This window comes from Perognathus longimembris, chromosome 13 (assembly GCF_023159225.1).
Source record: "Perognathus longimembris pacificus isolate PPM17 chromosome 13, ASM2315922v1, whole genome shotgun sequence".
Taxonomy (NCBI): domain Eukaryota; kingdom Metazoa; phylum Chordata; class Mammalia; order Rodentia; family Heteromyidae; genus Perognathus; species Perognathus longimembris.
Window position 1 is genome coordinate 15008254 of NC_063173.1, and position 24533 is coordinate 15032786.

At 40.2% G+C, this 24533-nt stretch overlaps 2 protein-coding genes and 1 pseudogene across 2 annotated transcripts; all 3 read right to left on the reverse strand.

Annotated features, from left to right (window-relative positions):
* Positions 1–2651: 2651 nt before the first annotated feature.
* LOC125362408 lies at positions 2652–3664 on the reverse strand (annotated as a pseudogene).
* A 7751-nt stretch (positions 3665–11415) lies between these two features.
* LOC125362409 (olfactory receptor 2AG1-like) lies at positions 11416–12366 on the reverse strand. Its single transcript, XM_048361258.1, has one exon. The coding sequence runs from the start codon at positions 12364–12366 to the stop codon at positions 11416–11418; it is 951 nt and encodes a 316-aa protein (XP_048217215.1).
* A 7162-nt stretch (positions 12367–19528) lies between these two features.
* On the reverse strand, positions 19529–20479 carry LOC125362410 (olfactory receptor 2AG2-like). Its single transcript, XM_048361259.1, has one exon. It carries the CDS (start codon positions 20477–20479, stop codon positions 19529–19531), a length of 951 nt encoding a protein of 316 aa, XP_048217216.1.
* Positions 20480–24533: the final 4054 nt, after the last annotated feature.

A 24533-nucleotide genomic window follows, 5' to 3' on the forward strand; every position in this document is an offset into this window, starting at 1 on the left:
ATATGAGCATATAAAATTATGCTTATTGTAATGGATGTCAAGAAATGGAAATAAGAGGTGTTTCTATTGTACTGTTTGCAGTTCTTTCTTTTTTTCTTTCTTTTTTCTCCTTTGGTTTATTCCTTGTTGTCACTGGGTTTTTTTGTTTTGTGTACCCTTAGTCTTGTATATAAGTCTATCTGATTTATGGAAGGGAAGGGGAATCAAGAAATAGTGAGACAAAGGGTGAACCAATTCAGCAGTGATACTCACTAGATACTCACAGTGTTGGAAATGAACTTTAAAATTTGGAGGGAGGAGTGTTAGGAGGAGAGAAGTGTGAGAAAATTAGGGAGGGGTGACTCTGTTCAAATATAAATGTACTCATTATCTGATTTATACAACTGTAACCACTTGGTACCTCACATTTACAGTAAAATTGAATTAAAATGCTATGCTCTGTGTTCAAAACCCAGTAATGTCAGAGAACAATAAATAATATCAAACTGATAAGTATTTGAGATGAATATATTTAATCCCAGTTAAATCTTTTATATTAAATATGGATGAAAACATAATATATCATTTATGTATGTATATATAATCTTATGCTCATATGTTCCTACTAAAATGAATAAATGTTTTCTCTACAAATGAATCTGCTGATGACTAGATATGGGCAAAACTTGAAATTCCCTCACCATGACTACTATACACATTTAGAAGAGTTTCCTTCCATTTTAATGCAGGTACACATTTCCTGGTTCCATATGTTTGTGTAGAACAAGAGTTTCTCACCTATCGTACTTAGTGATGCTCTCCTCTGCTTTGTGTGGTGGCAGTCAGAGCAATGGTGAAGAGTAGGGGTCAGTTGCCAGACTACAGAATTCTTCAAGGTAAAATTCAATGCAGCACACATACTTCTCTAATGTAGAATGTGATACTTGCCATTATTGAAGCAGAGTGTGCAGCCCTGTAAGCAGTAAAGTGACAGTAATCAAGATATCCATTTCATACCATTATTGGGAAACTTAAGCCCTAAAATAAATGTAGTGTTAGTGAGTAATCCACCATGTAATAATTACTTCACATGAAACCTAAATCTCGCAGGCTTATATTGCTCTGGAAATGCCAAGTGTTGGTATAAATTTACATCAGATGGGTGTTTTCAAGGTAGCTAGCTATTTAATTTGTGTTTCATATTTAATATTTTATTGTTATTGTAAAGGTGATATACAGAAGAGTTACCATTATATGTCTTGTAATAAGCATGTTTCTCTTTGAATAGTGTCACCCTTTCATCATTTTCCCACAGTTTTTCCCTCTCTTTGCTCCCAACAAGTTGGAGGCTGTGTTGAAATAAATAATAAACGACTGATTATATTATTAAAAGAAATGTCTCTTGAGCTATTGGGATCTTCTTCTAGGAATATCCTAGACATATACTAATTATTACCAATGAGGGAAACCATAGAGCCTTTGTTCATTGGAGTCTGTCTCCCTTCACTTAGTATGATGTTTTCCAAGTCTTTCCATTTCCTTACCAATGAGGCAATGCCATTCTTTCTGATAGAAGCACAGAATTACATTATGTATATATACCACATTTTCTTGTCCATTCATTTACTGAGGGGCATTTGAGTTGGTTCCATATTTTAGTGATACTAAATTGTGCTGCTGTATCTCAATTGCTATGTCCACATGAACACAAAAGATGATACTAAGTGAAGTGAACTCCAAGTTATGGAAATAAGTGGCTCATCAGTGTTGATGTTATTTTCAATGTACTATGTGAAATTATGCCTTTTTCCTTTCTTTTTCTTCCCTATGTTTTTATCCCTGATGTCACTGTAACGTATTTTGGTACCCTGGGTATTGTATATATGTGTATCTAAACTAGGGAAGGAAAGGGTTACACCAAAGGTAGAATCAAATGGTAAAAGGTAAACCAGTGTAAAAGCAATACTTACAAGACAATATGCTATAACCAACTGTACTACTAGGGAGGAGGGACTTGGGGAGGAAAGAAGGTGGAAGAAAAATGAGGGAGGAGTTAACAAGTTTGATAAGAAATGTATTTACTGCCTTACATATGAAAGTGTAAGCCCTCTGTACATCAATTTGACAATAAATTTAAAAAATAAGTGGCTGCAAATTTAGAAATAACCATACTAACTGAAGTATCAATTTCTTTAGAATTTTTTTTCTAGTCCTGAGTCTTGGACTCAGGGCCTGAACACTGTTCGTGGCTTCATTTTACCCAAGACTAGCACTCTACGACTTGAGCCACAGCACCACTTCTGCCTGTTTCTATGTATGTGGTTCTGAGGAATTGAACCTAGGGGTTCATGTATGCAAGGCAAGTCCTCTACCACTAGGCCATATTCCCAGCCCTTCTTTTAGAAAATATTTTAAGGATCAAATTCTTTAAGCTGAAGTTCTGTGCCATATTGCCTACGTATCATAGAATGATGGATCCCCTACCCGCCTACCACATAGTATAGATGACTCAAAAATCCAGTCACAGCTTGAATTTCCCAAGGACTTTTTGAATGAGGAGATTCCAAACCTAGGGTCCTTCCTGCCAAGCCACATTATATAATGACTTTGTATATACTAGCTACAGTAAGAAAATTGAAAAATTAACATAATGTTTTTAACAGTGTCTATTATTATAGAAGTGGTAAATGTGACAGTTTGATGGTGACAAGGAATAGTAACAGGTAAACTCTAAGTGCTGGAGTGTGAACGCAGCATTTCTTGTATTTTCCAAGAACTCTCATAAAGGCCCCCATGACCTCCTTATTTCTGAGGCTGTAGATGAGGGGGTTCAGGGCTGGGGTGACAACTGTGTAGAAAAAGGAGAGGATGTTGTCCTGTTTGGGACTATGGAAGGAAATAGGCAGGGCATAAACAAATGTGCCAGGGCCAAAGTACATGCCCACCACAGCCAGGTGGGAAGAGCAGGTGACAAGGGCTTTCTTCCTCCCCTCATTTGAGGGCATGCGGAGCACAGTGAAGAGAATCAGTGTGTAGGATACCAGAACAGTGGTAAGTGGTGGAATCAGGAACATCACACCCATCACAAAAAACATGAGCTCAAATGTAGCTGTGTCTTCACAGGCCAACTTCAGTAGAGGGGGGATCTCACAGAACAGATGTTTTACCATCCGGATTTGCTGAAGGGATAGTGCATAGTGTAACTGGTATATATGAGGGCGCTCAGAGATGCCACAATCCAGGTTGTCATCACCATAAACAAAAGGACTTTTGGACTCATGAAGGTTGTGTAGTTTAGAGGGTGACAAATGGCCACATACCTGTCATAGGCCATGAAAGGTAGAAGCAGGTCCACTGCTGCACCCAGCATCAGTTCCAGGAACATCTGGAGAGTGCAGCCTCCAATGGAGATGGTGTTATCTCCATGTAGGAAATCTATGTTGGCCTTGGGGGCGATACTTGATGTGAGGAGGAGGTCAATGAGAGAGAGCTGCCTAAGTAGGAGTTACATGGGCACCTGGAGTCTCACATCCATTGTGATGAGCAGGAGCAGCAGCCCATTGCTGGTCAGAGACAATGTGTACAGGGCTGTCATTGTGGCACAGAGCAGCTCAGGAAACCTGCTGTCATTCAGAATGCCCACCAAGATGAAGCTGCTTCCCAAGGTGGAGTTCCTGAGCTCCATTCTGTGTGGTCTCTTTGGTTGCCAAGAATCAGATGTCTAGTGGGAGCCTGTCTATGGGACTTCAATATTTGAATGCACTCAGCCTAACTAGGGAATCCAATGGAAGTCCCATGAATATCCTCAATTCCCTATGTTCCTTCTGTGCTTTCTGATTTTCTCAATGCTTTCGGTGAATTATAATGATCTTTGAGTTACATGGAATACAGATTTGTTGATTATTACTAAACATTACATTTACTCCGTACATAAATTAAAAATTAAAGTTTACCTGCCCTGATACCTTCAATGAGAAAGAAAACAACATTTAATTTATAATGAAAAAAAAAACTTGTCATTGGTAAAAAATCTAGCTGCTTTCATACTTTTATACAAATCTACTTGGTGTTACAATTCATATTTATGTTTGCTCATAAAATAATTGGGCTATATTCTTTCTTAACTTGATATTTCTATTTTTCCCTCAAAGTTGTTAGCTTCCTCCACACAGGAATTTCTGTTTGACTTGATCTCAGGTACTCTTCAGATATACTCCTCTCCTGGACAATTGGACTGTTCGTTTACTGGAGAAAAATAAATCTGGAATAACATGAATTGATGTTTCTTTGGGTCTGGCCCACTTCACTTGGTATAATTTTTTCCAAGTCCTTCCATTTCGTTATGAATGGGGCAATGTCATTCTTTCTGATAGAGGCATAAAATTCCATTTTGTATATGTACCACATTTTCCGGTTCCATTCGTCTACTGAGGGGCATCTGGGTTGATTTCATATTCTAGTTATGACAAATTGTGCTGCGATGAACACTGTTGTGGTGGTGGCTTTGGTGTGTTCTTGTTTGGGTCTTTTGGGTAGATGCCCAAAAGTGGGGCTGCTGGGTCTTAGGGGAGCTCTATCTTTAGCCTTCTGAGGAACTTCCACACTGCTTGCCAGAGTGGCTGAACCAGTTTTCATTCCCACCAACAATGAAGTATGGTTCCCTTTTGGCCACATCCCCTCCAACATTTTTTATTGTTAGTTTTCTTGATAAGGGACATTCTTATTGGGGTGAGGTGGAATCTCAATGTTGTTTTGATTTGCATTTCTTTTATGGCCAGTGTCGTAGAGCACTTTTTCATGTCTTGGCCATTCTCATTTCCTCATCAGAGATGTCTCATGTCTTTAGCCCACTTGTTGAGTGGGCTTTTGGTTCTTTGCGGTTTTGTTTTGGAGGAATTTGACTTTTTTAGTTCTCCATACATTTTAGATATGAGGCCTTTGTCCTTTGTATGGCTGGTAAAGGTCTTTTCCCAATCTGTGGGCTTTCTGTTTATTTTGCAAGCTATGTCCTTTGCCCTGCAGAAGCTCTGCAGTTTGATGCAGTCCCATTTGTCCATACTTTGATTTGCAGCATTTCTGGGTCTTTGTTAAGGAAGTTCCATCCTGTGCCAAGGAGCCCAAGTGTTTCTCCTACTCCTTCTTGTAGTGTTTTCAGGGTATGTTTTTTTTTTTTTTGGCCAGTCCTGGGCCTTGGACTCAGGGCCTGAGCACTGTCCCTGGCTTCTTCCCGCTCAAGGCCAGCACTCCGCCACTTGAGCCACAGCGCCGCTTCTGGCCGTTTTCTGTATATGTGGTGCTGGGGAATCGAACCTAGGGCCTCGTGTATCCGAGGCAGGCACTCTTGCCACTAGGCTATATCCCCAGCCCATCAGGGTATGTTTTAATTTCAAGGTCTTTGATCCATTTGGAATTGATTTTGGTGCAGGGTGATATATAAGAATGTTTTATTTTGTTGCACGTGTTGAACCAGTTTTGCTAGCACCATTTGTTAAAGCGCTATCTTTCTTCAATCCTACTTTTTTGTTTTTAGCTCCTTTATCAAAGATTAGGCATAGTTCTGTGGGTTCATTACTGGGTCTTCAATTCTGTTCCATTGGTCTTCAGGCCTGTTCCGGTGCCAATACCAAGCTTGTGGGGCACTAGCTGCTGCTTTATGAGGCGGTCCTAATAGGCCTGCCTCTTCAACCCTGCAGCGGTGTGGCTGTTAGCTCCGCCTGCAACCTTCGGGTCCGGAACCAGAAAGGCTGGCTTTAACGAGCCCTGCCTCCCGCCTCGGACAATGTGCGCGCTATGATGGCTGTGGGGAATGAACCCAGAGGTGGTCCTGGGGGATGTGACAACCGCCCATAGAGGAAGTCCCGTCATGTCACCTGTGAAGGGCAGCCTGATCAGCCTATCATGTCTAGCTAGCCACTCTTCCTGCTCGTCATCACTGCTATATGAACCCCACCCTGAAATTAAAGCCTTTGGATGTTCGCGTGAGGACTCCCTGAAATCGCCTGTGTATCCTGAGTCCTGATTTGAGCATAAGGGGGCTGGGGTTGGCGTTTTCGCAGCTTGCACATTTTCTCGGTTTCTACCCCGCAGGGGCACGCCCTCACGTCTCTCCCGTGGGTAAGGAGAAGCCACTGGGCCAAAAGCCTAGACAAAGCTGTTTTTTTTCTTTTATTACTATAGTTTTATAATGCAGCTTGAAGTTGGGCATTGTAATTCCTCCAGCACTGTTCTTTCTGCTTAGGATTGTTTTGGCTGTTCATGGTCTTTTATTGTTTCATATTTCATTAAAAAATGGTGTTGGGATATTAATGGGGATTGCATTGAATTTGTAGATAGCAATATTTAGCAATTTAGCAATTTAGCAATTTAGCAATATTGCCATTTTGCCTCTATTAATCCTCCCAATCCAGGAGCATGGGAGGTTTTTCCATTTCCTTAGTTCTGCCTTAATTTTGTTTTTCATGTTTTTAAAGTTCTCATCATAGGGGTCTTTCACTTCTTTGGTTATGGTTATTCCTAGGTATTTTATGTTTCTTGAGGCTATTGCAAAAGGAGTTGCTTTCCTGATTTCAGCCTCTGTCTTCGGGTCATTAGCATATAGAAAGGCCATTAATTTTTGAGGGTTTATTTTATATCCTGCTACTTTGCCAAAGATCAGCTCTAGTAGCTTCGGAGTAGAGTCTATAGGGTTCTTTAGGTATAGGATCATGTCATCTGCGAAGAGAGAAAGTTTAACTTCATCTGCCAAACCATCAGTGGGTCATTGAAGAAATTAGAACAGAAATTCAAATGTTTATGTAATTCAACCAAGATGAGTACACAAAGTACCAGCTCCTTTGGGACACAACAAAGGCAGTACTCAGAGGGAAATTTATATCTCTGAGTGCCTACACCAACAAACTGGAGAAACAGCAACTCAACAACTTAAGGAAGCACCTTAATCTCCTCGAAAGAGAACAACAAGATAGATAGACCCCTAGCAAACCTGACCAAAAAACGAAGGCAGCACACCAAAATAAACTAGATCAGAGATGAAACAGGTAACATCACCACAGAAACAACCAAAATTCAGAACACAATAAGGGACTATTTTACAAAACTTTATGCCAACAAATTCAAGAACCTGGAAGAAATGGACGATTTCCTAGAAAAAATTGATACTCCCCAAACTCAACCATGAAGATTTAAACCTTCTAAACAGACCCATATCCAGCATTGAAGTAGACACGGCAATAAGTGATCTCCCATCCAAAAAAAGCCCAGGTCCAGAGGGATTCACAGCAGAATTCTACAAGGCCTTCAAAACAGAACTCACACCAATATTTCTCAAACTCTCCAATGAAATTAAAAGAGAACGCTCCCTACCAAACACATTCTATGAAGCCAGTATAACCCTCATCCCAAACCAGGCAAGAACTCATCACGGAAAGAGGAATATAGACCGATTTCCCTGATGAACATTGATGCAAAAATTCTGAACAAAATTCTGGCCACTCGACTTCAACAGGTCATCAAAAAAATCATACACCACGATCAAAGTGGATTCATCCCAGGGATGCAAAGTTGGTTCAGTATACGCAAGTCAATTAATGTAATCCACCACATCAACTGGAGCAAGGTAAATAATCACATGGTTATATCTCTGGATGCAGAAAAGGCATTCGATAAAATCCAGCACCCATGTATGCTAAAAGCCCTGGAAAAATTGGGATTCCATGGAAGACGCCTGAATATAATCAAGGCAGTCTATGGCAAACCAACAGCAAGTATAATTCTAAATGGTGAAAAGCTAAAGACATTCCCTTTAAAATCAGGAGGAATACAGGGATGTCCGCTCTCTCCCCTCCTTTTCAACATAGTACTAGAATTTCTTGCCAGAGCAACTAGGCAAGAAGAAAACATAAAGGGGATCCAGCTGACTTTTAAATTTAATTCCATTTCAAAGTCAAGGTCTGAGTCAAATTTAATAATCATGCTGCAAACACTACAGTGAAGAGTGAATCTTTTAATAGAGTAGTATGAGAATGTGACTGGATGTGTGAATTGCTCTCTTCAGTGGGTATGTTATAGGCCAGAAATTTCACCATTTAATACTTCTATCTATGTATCTATCATCTATCTATGTGTGTGAGTGTGTGTGTGTGTGTGTGTGTGTGTGTGTGTGTGTGATGATGATGATGATGATACTGGTGTTGGAACTCAGGCCCTGCATGCTGTCCTTCACCAGCTTTACAACTCAAAGTTGGTGCTATACTCCTTGAGCCACAGCTGCACTAATGGCTGTTTGGTGGTAAACTGTAGATAAGAGTCTCACAGAGTTTCCTGCACAGGCTCGAATTGAACGATGATCTCGATGATCTCAGATCTCTGCTTCCTGAGCAGCTGGGATTATTATAGGTGTGAGCCAACAGTGTGAGTAGGATTTCTGTTCTCTTTCAAACGTAGTCCCTATCTTGCCAGATAGTTCGTTGCTTGACAGGTTCTTAAATGTTATCACCCACTTGGACCTGGATGCTGAACTTTCTGTTCATATTGAATCAATTTAAGAACCAACGATGATAGTTTCATAAAGATTCTCTTATTAGGGCTCAGAGATTTGGACAAATTGTGAAAGGGTAATAATGAGTCAGATACTTTTGTTTAATAAGCTACTGTCATGGTTTCCAGGTATTTGTGCCATGTTCACCCTTTGCCTAGCTTGAGCCTTCTGGTGTGCCAGACAAATGTCATTAGCTTTGTGTGTATTTGTGTTTCATATTTCACATGGGATAATTGCATAGTGCTTAAAATTAAAATACTATGAGAATATGATTCCTTAAGAGGGAGCCGTGGGTAACATGTTATTAGTATATTTTTGTCTCACTGGAAATAGAAGTAAACATCAGTGTTTCATTCTTCTTGATAAAAGTCAAATAATCAGAAGAAAAATTTGCTTTTTTGTTTCCCTGAACTTATTATGTTGCTACAACTGCAAAGGGAGTACTTCCTTGGTGTGGGATTGTATTACACATGTTAAATGCAAACACATTGGAAAATACGGGAGAGAGTAAGGGAAGGGTGACTTTGTCCAAAAAGACACCTACTCTTTACCTGACTTATGTAACTGTAATCCCTCTGTACATCACATTTTTAATAACAATAAAAACCTTAAAAATTTTAATGCACAAATTTATCAAAATATAACTAGATACCACTTATAATGTATATTTCATATATCATTTATGCATAACTTTAAATTTGAAAAGGGGTGAAACAACATTTAATTTATTTAATACTTCAATATGCTGTGCTGTTCTGAAGAGGGTCTTGTTCTCTGGGGAACTTTGGTCATTGTTTTCCTGGTGCTTTTTAATTTTCTTCCAAGTAAATTGGTACTACAACTACTTCATTTATAACAATGTTTATTATTTAAGTTATGTTATTGAAGGTGAAAAAACAACAATGGTTTCCAGAGCCTTGGTAAATTGAGGGTAGAGGATAGAGAACTTTTGTTCAGGAATATTGATATGGGGTTAGATAGAAATGAGAAGGTCTAATGTGCTATTCCATAGTAGAACCTACTTAGATAGGAGTAATGGGCAGAGAATTCACAAGAAGATTGAAAGGATTCTGAACACTCGTACCATGATGCAATGATAGGAAGTGGAGGTGTGGCTCAAGAAATAGAGCTCCAATGTTGGACTATCAGGCAAATTGCAAGTGGCAACTGTGTGTTCAAAACCTAGTACTGTAGCAAAACAATAATCAAAATGAAAGGTCATTGGTAAATACTTGGGATGAACATATTTAAACCCAGTCAAATACTTTACATTGTATATACATGAAAACATATGATGTACCATTTAAATATGCATATATAATCTGATGTTTTTAAGTAGCTACCAAAGCGAATAAGGGTTCTTTTTACAAGTGAATCCACTGACTAGACTAGATATTGGCAAAACTTGTGAAAGCCCCTCTCCATGAGATAACTTCTATACATATTTAGATGAGTACCCTTTCATTTTTAATGCAGGTACACATTTACTGTTTCCATATATTCATGTAGAACAAGTGTTTCTCACTTATGGGTACTCGGTGATGCTTTCCTCTGCATTTTATGGTGGCAGACTGAGTAATAGTGAAAAGTCTGTGGTCAGTTGCTGGACCACAGAACTCAGGAGAGAATGTAATGTAGCACACATACTTCACTAATGTGTGTTGTGATACTTAACCTTATTAAACCAGAGCTATTAGTCTTGTAAGCAATAAAGTTACAATAATATAGAGATCCATTTCCTATTCTAATTGGGAAGTGTAAGGCCTTAAATGTGATGTGGGACTGGAATATGGCTTAATTGTAGAGGGCTTGCCTTGTATACATGAAGCCCTCTGTTTGATTCCTCAGCACCACATACATGACAGAAAAAGCCAGAAGTGGCACGCTGTGGGTCAAGTGGTAGAGTGCTAGCCTTGAGCAAAAAGAAGCCAGAGACAGTGCTCAGGTCCCAAGTTCAGGCCCCAGGACTAGCATAAATAAATAAATAAATAGATAGATAGATAGATAGATAGATAGATAGATAGATGTCATGTTATGCATATGCCACATAATTCCTTAATATGAAACCTAAATCCTAAAATATTACATTGTTACCAATATGCTAAATGTTAGTACAAATTTATATCATATGGATATTTTGAATGTGACTAGGTAGTTTGTCAGTTATAGAGTAAATGTTTTATGTGTGTCTTTATCTGTTTATAGTACACAGAGGTAGCAACCATTGAGTACGTGACTGATGCTTTTTCTTATAGAAGTCTTTTGAAAAGGATTGTCTAAATCAAGGCTTACATCAACTGAATATTCTTGCTATTAACGAACAGACGGATGTGCTCATGCATGTACAAATCGACAACACATATTCATTGATTCTTGGAGAGAGGTTGTGGGAATAAGATTGGATAGGAATAAAGTCATAAAAAGGAAAATTGTCTCTCCTGATAAATTACAATGAAATTAAAACAAGATGCATGGCAACATGCTTAGATTTGGGTGTATATTACGTATATTGGTAAGGTCTGAAAGGCTAATAGATGAATTGCAGTAAGTCATAGAGATTGGGTAAAAAGACTTCTGCAGACTTCTGAGTTCTATGGCATACTGTCTACTCATCATAGAATGATGGATTCTCTAGCTACCTCACAGTGTACATGATGCAAACCATTCAACCAGAGTGAGCCTTACAGATGGCTTCGCACTTTGACCTTCCCAAGTTCTTTTTGAATGAGAGTCATACCTGCCAGTTCACTGCATTATAATTGCGTTCATTATATTAGCTACAAGAAAAAGCAAGAAATAACCATTTGAAAGGTATATGCAACATCTTTAACAGTGTCTATTATTACAGAAGTGGCAAATGTGACAATTTGATGGAGAAAAGGAATAGTAACAGGGAGATTCTAAGTGCTGGAGTGTGAGGAAAGGATGTGTTTTCCAAGGACTCTTCTCAAGGCCCCCGTGACCTCCTTATTTCTAAGGCTGTAGATGATGGGGTTCAATGCTGGGGTGAAAATTGTGCAGAAAAAGGAGAGGATGTTGTCCTGTTTGGGACTATGGAAGGATATAGGAAGCACATATATAAGTGAGGCTGGGCCATAATACAGCCCAACCACAGTCAGGTGGGAAGAGCAAGTGAGAAGGGCTTTCTTCCTCCCCTCTTTAGAGGGCATGCGGAGCACAGTGAAGAGAATCACTGCATAGGAGACCAGAATGGCAACAAGTGGGGGAATCAAGAACATCACACCCATCAAGTAAACCATGAGCTCATATGTAGAGGTGTCTGCACAGGCCAACTTCAGCAGAGCTGGGATCTCACAGAACAGATGATTTACCATACGGGATTTGCAGAAGGGATAGTGCATAGTGTAACTGGTATATACAACGGCACTCAGAGATGCCACAATCCAGATTGTCATCACCATGAAACAAAGGACTCTTGGACTCATGAAGGTTGTGTAGTTTAGAGGGTGACAGATGGCCACATACCTGTCATAGGCCATAAAAGCCACAAGGATGTCCTCGCCCCCACCCAGCACCAGTTCAAGGAACATCTGAAGGGCACAGCCTCCAAAGGAGATGGTGTTGTCTCCTCGCAGAAAGTCCATGATGGCTTTGGGAGCTATAACTGATGTGAGGAGGAGGTCAATGAGAGAGAGCTGCCTAAGCAGGAGATACATGGGCACGTGGAGCTTCACATCCATTGTGATGAGCAGGAGCAGCAGCCCATTGCTGGTCAGGGCCACCATGTACAAGGCTATCATTGTGGCACAGAGCAGCTCAGGAAACCTGCTGTCCTTCAAAATGCCCACCAAGATGAAGCCACTTCCCAAGGTGGAGTTCCAGATTACCATTTTGTGTTGCCTAGAATCAGCTATCTAGTGGAAGTCTTTCTAAGGGATTTCAGTCAATATTTGAATAAACTCAGGCCCATGAGTGGAGCCAACAGAAATCTCACAGGATATCTATTCATCCCCTATGTTCTTCCCTTGCTTTCTGATTTTCAGAATGTTTTCAGTGAATTATCATGATTCAGTTAAACAGAGTACAGGCATATTGATTATTGCTAACCAAGAAGTATATAATATGTATAATACTTCAGATAGAAATATACTCAGACATACTACTTAAAGAGAAAGACAACATCCCTGGATTCATAATCATACAAACAACCTAGCACTGGAATAAAATATAGGGGTTTCCATGGTTACAATCTACTTGGAGTACAATTGATTTTGAACAATTTAATTCATTCAAAACTCTTTGCCATGTTCTCCCCTGATCCAATATCTGTTCTGTTGTTAGCTTGTCCGCATAGGAATCTCTAGGCCTTGGCCACTTGGTCTCTTGCCGTCTTCAAAGTCACTCCTCTCCTTGATGGGAGTACTGTTGGTCTGATGGAGGAAATGTAATTCTGGGCTAGTAAAATGGATGGATGAGATAAATTTAAGTAATAAATTGGTAGAAGGAGTACACAGTTATTTAAAATTTCATGGTAGTGGTAAAGTATTTACTCTGGAAGCAAATGCAAGAAATGATGGGTTCTCTGAAGGCCTGGTAGTGGTTTCTGATAGTGAAGGGTATGTAGTTACGTTCACAATTCAAATGTTGTAGGAATGGTAAAAGCCATCGCACTACCTAAGATTCACAGCAACACCCTGAGCATAAACTATAGATTCTTTTCTCTCACAAATCTTAGTAATACTGGACGTATGCTGTTCTGATAACACTGGGTACAAACCATAATACTGATTGAAGAGTGTGAATTGGAACAACATAGTGCATGGCCTGTGTGTATGAGATCTTCCACTAAGCCTGCTCTTTGTAAATGTACCTAAAAGGGACTATGGAAGCAAAGTGACAAGTATACACTACATTGTTTATCTCTCTCATATGTTCATGTATATAGACACCTACATGTATACACATACACACATACATGTTATACACATATGTGTATATACACATACACACATATCTGCTGCTTCTGTCATCTGAGAGAGGCCAGTAAACATACATTGGGTATATAGAGGATAAGCTCGTTCTTATAAAGTGGTGGTGTAAGGAAGTTCAGTAAGGGTGAGCTTCCCATGGGTAGCTGTCCTCAGATGTTGAGATTATTAGAAGAGCAATAGTTATATTTCATGGAAATGCTTGCTCTTCACAATAAAGTTATAACTTGAAACTATACTTTTTATTATTTTTCTGTTGGTCTTGTTACCCAAGATTCACCAGCTCCACACACTTTCTAGGGACAAAGCTGTAACCATACCTCTAAAGAGGAAAGATGCAGCCTTCAGATCACACCCTGTGCTCTGGGAGTCATTGTGAGGTGAAGAGGCTGCAGGTGCTGAGGAAAGAGAAGGCGTTTCTTCTGAGGGTGTGGGTGTGGGTGTGGGTGTGCATGGCTGTCACTGGGATCCGGGGTCAAGGGCACCTGCGGTCTCCACCATGGCCAGTCCTCTCTGAGTTGAGGGATGGGTGAAGATCGTCATCTGAGGATCCAGGCAGGTGGCTGGGGAAGCCAGAAGTTGAGTCCCCGAGAACGTCCTCATCCAATCTCTGTTCCCAGCTCTGCACTGTTTACGGATGAGGATGAGTCCATGTCCCCTGATCTTCATATACCCTCCCAACTGGAGTCTAAAGAAAAAGGTGCCTGGTAGGACTTTAGGGAAGGAGAATGCTCAGGGATACTCGAAGGAACATTTCATTGTTTATCCTTACAGTGTCAGATGCAGTAGGGAGTCTGGCCTTGTCCTGGGGGACTTGTCACCTTCTCCTCCTCCCTGGTGACATGGGCTCCCAATGAAACATTCTCCTGATTCTGGATTTTAATGAGTCTCCCCGGGCTGGTGCTGTGGACTTCATTTTAGCAAACATCACTATGAAATTAGGTCTGACTTGGTGAATGTTTTTGTCCCTCCTGATCTGGCTAAGGATGGCCCTGACCAAAGAAATGGCTTCCACCTGTGTCCCAGTAGCATGGGTCCCTGTCCATCGTTCTAAGATAGAGTCTCATGTCTGTGTTAGTGCCCAACTCTCCTCATACATCCACATACTGCTCTTACTCCCTTCCTCCAACCTTTCCTCCCTCCCTGCCCTTCTCTTTGCGAATGTGTGTGTGTGTGTGTGTGTGTGTGTGTGAGAGAGAGAGAGAGAGAGAGAGAGAGAGAGAGAGAGAGGGAGAGAGAGAAAGAGAGAGAGGGAGGCATGGGTAGAGAGAGAGACAGAGAGAGAGAGAGATTGTACTGCTCTTCTGCTATTGGAACTCAGGGCCATGATGCTATCTTGCTATCTCTCAGCTGGTGTTATACCACTTGAGCCAAAGCTCTACTCATGGCTGTTTGATTATGGTTAACAAGAGTTAAGAGTGTTGTGGAGTTTCCTTCCCACGATAGCGTTGCAAGGTGATCTGAGATCTCAGCTTCCTGAGTTGCTAGGATTCCAGGTATGAGCCACCCGTCACCAGCAGGATTACTGTTCTCTTTCAAACTTAGTCTCTATCCTGTCAGGAAGCTATTCTGTTAGAAGGTTCTGAAATGTTATCACCAACTTGGACATGGCCATGGATCTTTGTGGAACATTTGGAATCAATTTGATAACCAGTGACAATAGTTTCATAATGATTCTCTATTAAGGCTAAGAGATTTACACAAATAATTAGAACGGTCATATTGATGGAGATAGATTTGTCTGATAACTAACCATAGTAATTTTCTGGTATTTGTATCATGTTCATCCTGTTCCTAGCATCAGCTTTCCTGTGTGCTCTGACAGGTGTCATTAGATCTTGTATTTATGTATTTGTGTTTTGTATTTCACATGAGATTGTTTGATAGAGCTTACAATGCAAATATGAGAATATGATTCTGTAAGAGGGATCCATAGTTAACATCTAAAATTTTTATTATATTTTTGTCTCACTGGAAATCAAAGTAAACTGTATTTCATTCCTCTTGATACAAACAGAAGAAACAGAACAAGAGTGAGCTTTTCTGATTTTCTAAGCTTGTTAGGTCCCTATAGCTGTAAAGGGTATTCAAGTTGGGTGCGATTATTGTCCTTGAACATTTTATTTTATTATATTTATGTTTATTTATTTATTTTTTGCCAGTCTTGGGTCTGATCTCAGGGCCTGCGCACAGTCCCTGGCTTCTTTTTGCTCAAGACTAGCATTCTGCCACTTGAGCCACAGCAACACTTCTGGCTGTTTTCTATATATGTGGTGCTGGGGAATTGAACCCAGGGCTTCATGTATATCAGGCAAGCATACTTGGCACTAAGCCATATTCCCAGCCTTGTCCTTAAACATTTTAAGAGGCCCAACATGACTTAAGGGAAAACCTAGGAGTCAGTGAGGTAAGGGGTGACATTATACAAAAAGGACTGTTTTCATTATCTGGCTTATGTAACTGTAACTCCTTTGTATATCACATTTATAATAATAAAGTTTCAATTTTAAAAATGAATGCACATATCAAAATACAGTATAACATAGTACCACATATAATGTATATTTTTATGTATTGCTTACACCTAAATTTACATTTGAGAAAAGCAGCAGAAGAAAACAAATTAATTTTGTGGCTAACTTATATGTGCTATGCTATTGTGAAGACCTTGTTCTCTAGAAAATTGGTCAATGTTTTCCTGGTGCTTTTTAATTTCCCTCCAAGTAAATTAGACCTATAACTACTTCATTTATAACATTAAAGCAATTTCTTCTTACATAATGCTATAAAAGTTGAAAATACAACAGGGTTTAATAGAGCCTTGGTAAATTAGGTGTAGGGGAAAAACAGAGAACATGTGATCAGGGGTATGGAGATAGGGTAAGATAGAAACAAGAATGTTGAGTGTGCTATTCCAGAGTAGAGTGACTATAGATAGGAGTAATGGGCAATGTATTCACAAGAAGATTGAAATGATTTGAACACTTGTACTATGAAGCAATGAGAGCAAATGGAGGTGTGGTTCAAGTGGTAGAGCTCCAATGTTGCAGTACCAAATGAATTGAAAGTGGAAAGTTCCATCGTTTTCAGTGTGTGAATGCTTAGAGTCCTGATCAGTTGATGACATCCAAGTGTAATTACTTGTGTTTTACTATCCATGGGTTAACTTGTATATTTATATACACATTCTTGTTATTATAAATGAAGGAGACCATGCAACTTATGTTTCTTTGGGTCTGGTTACTTCACTTAATTTAACTGTTTTTCAAACATACACACACTGAGAACAAAGAGGATATTCTTAGGAGAGGATCACAATGGCTCAATAGCTATGTGTATATGAGCATATAAAATTATGATTATTGTCATGGATGCCAAGAAATGGAAATAAGAGGTGTTTCTATTGTACTGTTTGCAGTTATTTCTTTTTTTCTTTCTTTTTTCTCCTTTGGTTTATTCCTTGTTGCCACTGGTGTTTTTTGTTTTGTTGTTGTTTTGTATTGTGTACCCTTAGTCTTGTATATAAGTCTATCTGATTTAGGGAAGGGAAGGGAATCAAGAAATAGTGAGACAAAGGGTGAACCAATTCAGCAGTGATACTCATTAGATACTCACAGTGTTGGAAATGAACTTTACAACTTGGAGGGAGGGGAAAAGTGAGAGAAAATTAGGGAGGGGTGACTCTGTTCAAATATAAATGTACTCATTATCTGATTTATGCAACTGTAACCACTTGGTACCTCACATTTACAAAGAAATTGAATTAAAATGCTATGCTCTGTGTTCAAAACCCAGTAATGTCAGAGAACAATAAATAATATCAAACTGATAAGTATTTGAGATAAATATATTTAATCCCAGTTAAATCTTTTATATTAAATATTGATGAAAACATAATATGATATATCATTTATGTATGTATATAATCTTATGCTCATATGTTCCTACTAAAATGAATAAAAGTTTTTTCTACAAATGAATCCGCTGACTAGAGTAGATATGGGCAAAACGTGAAATTCCCTCACAATGACTGCTATACACATTTAGAAGAGTTTCCTTCCATTTTAATGCAGGTACACATTTACTGGTTCCATACGTTCGTGTAGAACAAGAGTTTCTCACCTATGGTACTTAGTGATGCTCTCCTCTGCTTTGTGTGGTGGCAGTCAGAGCAATGGTGAAGAGTAGGTGTCAGTTGCCAGACTACAGAATTCTTCAAGGTAAAATGCAATGAGGCACACATACTTCTCTAATGTAGAATGTGATACTTGCCATTATTGAAGCAGAGTGTGCAGTCTTGTAAGCAGTAAAGTGACAGTAATCGAGACATCCATTTCATACCATTACTGGGAAGCTTAAGCCCTAAAATAAATGTAGTGTTAGTGAGTAATCCACCATGTAATAATTACTTCACATGAAACCTAAATCTCGCAGGCTTATATTGCTCTGGAAATGCCAAGTGTTGGTATAAATTTACATCATATAGATGTTTTGAAGGTAGCTAGCTATTTAATTTGTGTTTCATATTTAATATTTTATTGTTATTGTAAAGGTGATACACAGAAGGGTTACAGTTATGTCTTGGAATAAACATGTTTCTCTTTGAGTAGTGTCACCCTTTCATCATTTTCCCACAGTTTTTCCCTCTCCTTGCCCCAAACAAATTGGAGGCTGTATTGAAATAAATAATAAATGACTGACTACATTATTAAAAGAAATGTCTCTTGAGTTATTGGGATCTTCTTCTAGGAATATCCTAGACATATACTAATTATTACCAATGAGGGAAACCATAGAGTCTTTGTTTATTGGAGTCTGTCTCCCTTCATTTAGTATGATGTTTGCCAAGTTTTCCATTTCCTTAGCAATGAGGCAATGCCATTCTTTCTGATAGAAGCACAGAATTACATTGTGTATATATGCCACATTTTCTTGTCCATTCATTTACTGAGGGGCATTTGAGTTGGTTCCATATTTTATCAATGCTAAATTGTGCTGCTGTATCTCAATTGCTATGTCCATATGAACACAAAAGATGATACTAAGCAAAATGATTTTCAAGTTATGGAAATAACTGGCTTATCAGTTTTGATGTTATTTTCAATGTACTATGTGAAATTATGCCTTTTTCTTTTCTTTTTCTTCCGTATGGTTTTTCCCCTGATGTCACTGTAATGTATTTTGGTACCCTGGGTATTGTATATATGTTTATCTAAACTTGGGAAGGGAAGGGGAACAACAAAACAGACAGACAAAGCATAAAAGTTAAACCAGTTCAAAAGCAATACTTACAAGACAATATGCTATAACCAACTGTACAACTAGGGAGAAGGGAATTGGGGAGGAGAGAAGGTGGAAGAAAAATGAGGGAGGAGGTAACAAGTTTGATAAGAAATGTACTCACTGCCTTACATATGAAAGTGTAAGCCCTCTGTACACCACTTTGACAATAACTAAATTTAAAAAATAAATGTCTGAAAATTTGGAAATAACCATACTAACTGAAGTATCAATTTCTTTAGAAAAAAAATTTTTGTAGTCCTGAGCACAGTACCTGGCTTCATTTTACCCAACACTAGCACTCTACCACTTGATCCACAGTGCCACTTCTGGCTTTTTCTATGTATGGGGTACTGAGGAATCAAACCCAGGGGTTCATGAATTCAAGGCGAGTACTCTACCACTAGTCCATATTCCCAGCCCCTCTTTTCGGAAACATTTTCAGGATCAAATCCTTCAAGCTGAAGTTCTATGCCATATTGCCTACGTATCATAGAATGATGGATCCCCTACCCGCCTACCACATAGTATAGATGACTCAGACCATTCAAACAGAGGGACCCTCACAGACCCCGTCACAGCTTGAATTTCCCAAGGACTTTTTGAATGAGGAGATTCCAAACACAGGGTCATGCCTGCCAAGCCACATTATGTAATGACTTTGTATATACTAGCTACAGTAAGAAAATTGAAAAATTAACATAACGTTTTTAACAGTGTCTATTATTATAGAAGTGGTAAATGTGACAGTTTGATGGCGACAAGGAATAGTAGCAGGTAAGCTCTAGGTGCTGGAGTGTGAACGCAGGATATATTTTCCAAGAACTCTCGTAAAAGCCCCCATGACCTCCTTATTTCTGAGGCTGTAGATGAGGGGGTTCAGGGCTGGGGTGACAACTGTGTAGAAAAAGGAGAGGATGTTGTCCTGTTTGGGACTATGGAAGGAAATAGGCAGGGCATAAACAAATGTGCCAGGGCCAAAGTACATGCCCACCACAGCCAGGTGGGAAGAGCAGGTGAGAAGGGCTTTCTTCCTCCCCTCAGTTGAGGGCATGCGGAGCACAGTGAAGAGAATCAGTGTGTAGGAGACCAGAACAGTGGCAAGTGGTGGAATCAGGAACATCACACCCATCACAAAAAACATGAGCTCAAATGTAGCTGTGTCTGCACAGGCCAACTTCAGTAGAGGGGGGATCTCACAAAACAGATGTTTTACCATCCGGGATTTGCAGAAGGGATAGTGCATAGTGTAACTGGTGTATACGAGGGCGCTCAGGGATGACACAATCCAGGTTGTCATCACCATAAACAAAAGGACTTTTGGACTCATGAAGGTTGTGTAGTTTAGAGGGTGACAAATGGCCACATACCTGTCATAGGCCATGAAAGGTAGAAGCAGGTCCTCTGCTGCACCCAGCATCAGTTCCAGGAACATCTGGAGGGTACAGCCTCCAAAGGATATGGTGTTATCTCCACATAGGAAATCAATGATGGCCTTGGGGGCGATACTTGATGTGAGGAGGAGGTCAATGAGAGAGAGCTGCCTAAGTAGGAGGTACATGGGCACCTGGAGCCTCACATCCATTGTGATGAGCAGGAGCAGCAGCCCATTGCTGGTCAGAGACAATGTATACAGGGCTGTCATTGTGGCACAGAGCAGCTCAGGAAACCTGCTGTCATTCAGAATGCCCACCAAGATGAAGCTGCTTCCCAAGGTGGAGTTCCTGAGCTCCATTCTGTGTGGTCTCTTTGGTTGCCAAGAATCAGATGTCTAGTGGGAGCCTGTCTATGGGACTTCAATATTTGAATGCACTCAGCCTAACTAGGGAATCCAATGGAAGTCCCATGAATATCCTTTAGTTCCCTATGTTCCTTCTGTGCTTTCTGATTTTCTCAGTGTTTTCATTGAATTATAATGATCTTTGAGTTACATGGATTACAGACATGTTGATTATCACTAACCATTACATTTACCCCACACGTATCTTAGAAATTAGACTTTACCTGTACAAATAACTTCAGTGAGAAAGAAATACAACATTTAATTCATAATGAAAAAAATTAACTTGTCATTGGTACAAAATCTAGCTGCTTTCATACTTTCACACAAATCTACTTGGTGTTACAATTCATTTTTAAATTTGCTCATAAATTAATTGTGCTATGTTCTTCCTTAACTTGATGTTTGCTTCTATTTTTCCCTCAAAGTTGTTAGCTTCCTCCACACAGGAATCTCTGTTTGACTTGATCTCCGGTACTCTTCAGATATACTCCTCTCTTGGATACTTGGACTGTTGGTTTACTGGAGAAAAAATAAATCTGGGCTAAAATGAATTGATGCATTAGATAAATCTTTCTAGGGAACTGCACAATAGTTGTTAAGCTCTTTAAGTTAGTAATTATTTACCCAGAGGAAAGCAAAGAGAAGGAACTGGATGGGGTTTCTGGGGGCATGGTAGTAGTTTCTGTTAGTGAAGGGTATGTACTTAAATTGTCAGGTGTGTAATACATATGTTGTAGGAAAGGTTAAAGCCATCCAACTACCTGAGACTTACAGCCACATCCAGGACATGAAACCTTGGTTCTTTCCCTCACAATTCAGAAGTCTTGATGATATGAGAAAGGATTCAGTCTGAATACACTGAATCTAAATGATAGTACTGGCGAAAGGATTTTAATTGGAAAGGACATAGAATATGCAGAATGTATGAAAACATGCACATATTCTGCTTTTTGTAAATGCACTCCTGGTTATTTGGAAGACTTAGCAGTACTGTGAAAGAGAAGTTAACATCATATCATCATGGAGACATAGGCTGTTCATGATCCATGGATCCTATGACCTCAGCCACCAGGTGTTAGGATTGCAAGTTCAAAAGAGCATGCCAGATTTTATTTGGCTTTTCTGACATTGAGCAAGTATGTATAAGAGAGGTTCTTGAGCTGATATGATGATATTTGATAGTTCTTTTTTTTTTGTGCCAATCCTGGGGCTTGAACTCAGGGCCCAAGCACTGTCCCTGGTTTCTTTTTGCTCAAGGCTAGCACTCTACCACTTGACCCACAGCGCCACTGCTTTCTATACATATAGTGCTGAGGAATAGAACCCAGGCCTTCATGTATATGAGACGAGCACTTTACCACTAGGCCATATTCCCAGCCCAGATAGGTCTCTTTTGAAGTACTATTTTATTGAGGAGCTCACAGGACACTATCAGAGTCCAGGAAAATGCAGTTGTAACAAAGGTAATGACTGAGATTTGTTTTATTACCAGTATCGGGGTGAATTAAAAGGGAAGCTACTTGCTTGGCTTTCTTGCTCTTTCTAGTATTCTACCAGTTCATCCATGCCTCCACTTCTCATTTTCCTGTATTATGGAGATAAATGGATCTCATGGGCTTTTCTACCTGCCTGACATTGAATTAAGAGACTTCCAGTTTCAGTCTCCTGACAAGCTTGGATTGTAGACATGAGCCACTGAAACTCAGGCAGTACTGAGACTTACACCAGTAAATCAGTATAGAAAGTCTAAAAACTTAGGCTTGCTTAGTAGGACTGAATATTCATATGCTCTTTCTGTCAAAGTGCCTAGAGTATAGATGGTAATGAGTTAAGAATGAAGAATGAGAGACTAGACAATTAGGTAGGAGAACAATTAATCTTAGTCTTGTTATTCAAGGTTCACAGCCTTCCCATAGTTTCTAGAAACAAGGATAGAACCCTTACCTCTAAAGAAGAAAGATACAGCCTGATGCCCATACCTAGTGCCCTGGAATTAATTAGGGACAAAAAGGGGCTCAAGATGCTGCGGAAAGAGGAGGTATTTCTCCCGAGAATGGGGTGTGAAGATGTCCATGGCAGTCAGCAGTTTCAGGAGTCATAGTTTTCTGGGGTCACCACCATGGCCAGTCTTCTCTGTAGAAAGGGATGGGTGCAGTTAATCACCTGAGAATCCAGGCAGGATGCTGGGTGAGGAAGTCCCTGCTTCCCTCAGAATGTCCTCATCCAGTGTCCAGGTGAGAAGTCTCTCATAGCACTGCAGAGGTTCAGGTTGAGTCTGGAGTCTATGTACTCGTAGCTGGAGTCTCTGATAGAAGATGTGCCTGGCAGAGAATGTAGGAGACGTTTACGGGCAGGGCTCCAAGGAATCATACGCACTGTCTCTGGGGCAGTTGGGATTCTGGCCTTATCCCAGGAGCCTTATCACAGTTCTCATCCTCCCTGGTGACATGGGCTCCCAAGATAATATTTCTCCTGGTAAATAGATTTTAATGAATGCAGTTGGGCTTGCCCCTCGGCCAGCCATTTCTTCAAATATTGCCCTCTAACTCTGAGTTCTGAGGACTTCCTTTGATCTGGAAATTGAAGACCCTGATGCAATGGCTGGTTTCAGTAACTGGCCCAAGCAGAGGCCATGGCTTCTGTCCAAGTTATAAAGGGAGTTGCCTTTTCCATCATTGATCTTTTGTTAGCATGCAACACTGATCTAATGCATGCCTCTATGTTTTTCCAGTTGTTTTTTTCTTGTCTGTCCTTTGTAATTCATATCCCACATACTTCCAGAAACCCCATCAAGTTCCTTCTCTTTGTTTTTCTCTGGGTAAACAAATTATTACTAACTTAAAGAGCTTAACAACTTTTGTGCAGTTCCCTGAAAAGATTTACCTAATGCGTCAATTCATTTTAGCCCAGATTTATTTTTTCTCCAGTAAACCAACAGTCCAAGTGTCCAAGAGAGGAATATATCTGAAGAGTACCTAAGATCAAGTCAAACAGAGATTCCTGTATGGAGGAAGCTAACTAATTTGAGGGAATAATAAAAGTAAACATCAAGTTAAGGAAGAACATAGTAAAATTAATTGATGAGCAAATTTAAAAATGAATTGTAACACCAAGTAGATTTGTATGCAAGTATGAAAGCAGCTAGAGGACTTCTGGGAAGACCGTGGAGGAGCAGCAGAGCCCTAGCTGAGCTTCCTCCGACATCACAGTTTTCCCACCCCATAGAAACTTTTACTCTTAGAAAGACAGCCAAAGTAAGTTAAAACAGTACAGGGATTCTGGCCAACCAGGAAAAATCGACTTTGCTGGTCTGAAAACACAGATTTGAGCTCCAGGTGGCGTCTTGCCGGACAGCGCCCAGCACAGCAACCCGCATTCCTCGTGTTTAAAGCACACAGCGTAGACCAGGGAGAAATCCTCCAGACAGCGTCAGACACACGCGGATCACAGGCTGAGCACAGACGGGCTGAAATCACAGAGAAAGCCTGAGTACCCCACGAAAGACACTATCACTTGCTCCCACAGACCAGCTCTGGGAGGTAGCCGTTTTCCCACCACCAGAGCAAAGTGCCATCTTTGACACTGGCATAGGGTCAGACCAGATTGCAACTAAAGTGGGCCTGGGGATAGTGATGACAAAGGATCCATCTTTGACAAGGGCAAGAGGGACCAATCAGTGATAGCCAGCTCCCCCCAGGAGAATGCCCCCTGCCCAGGCGGGAGGCTCGTCCTGGGCTGCAGCTTAGCCAGAGGTGCCCCGCCCTGCCCGACAAAATATCTAAATTTAAAGCAAAAGTGGCAAGCAGCTACCAGCAGCACGGAACCACCAGACAGGGGAACAAACACCGTTCCTGAGACAGATAAACGGTCCTGTCACAGAGGAAGCCCAATTCTCAGCCTGAAACAGAGCTGAATTCAATAGCCAGCTTTGCCCAGGAGGCCGCCCCACCCAGGAAGGAGGAACCTCCCCCAGGCAAGCAACTCTAAGCCAGGTAAACCAGGCCAG

What these genes read in the sequence shown, in the direction of transcription:
- LOC125362409 (XM_048361258.1), bottom strand. Translation starts at nt 12,366, where the DNA reads ATGGTAATCTGGAACTCCACCTTGGGAAGTGGCTTCATCTTGGTGGGC.
- LOC125362410 (XM_048361259.1), bottom strand. Translation starts at nt 20,479, where the DNA reads ATGGAGCTCAGGAACTCCACCTTGGGAAGCAGCTTCATCTTGGTGGGC.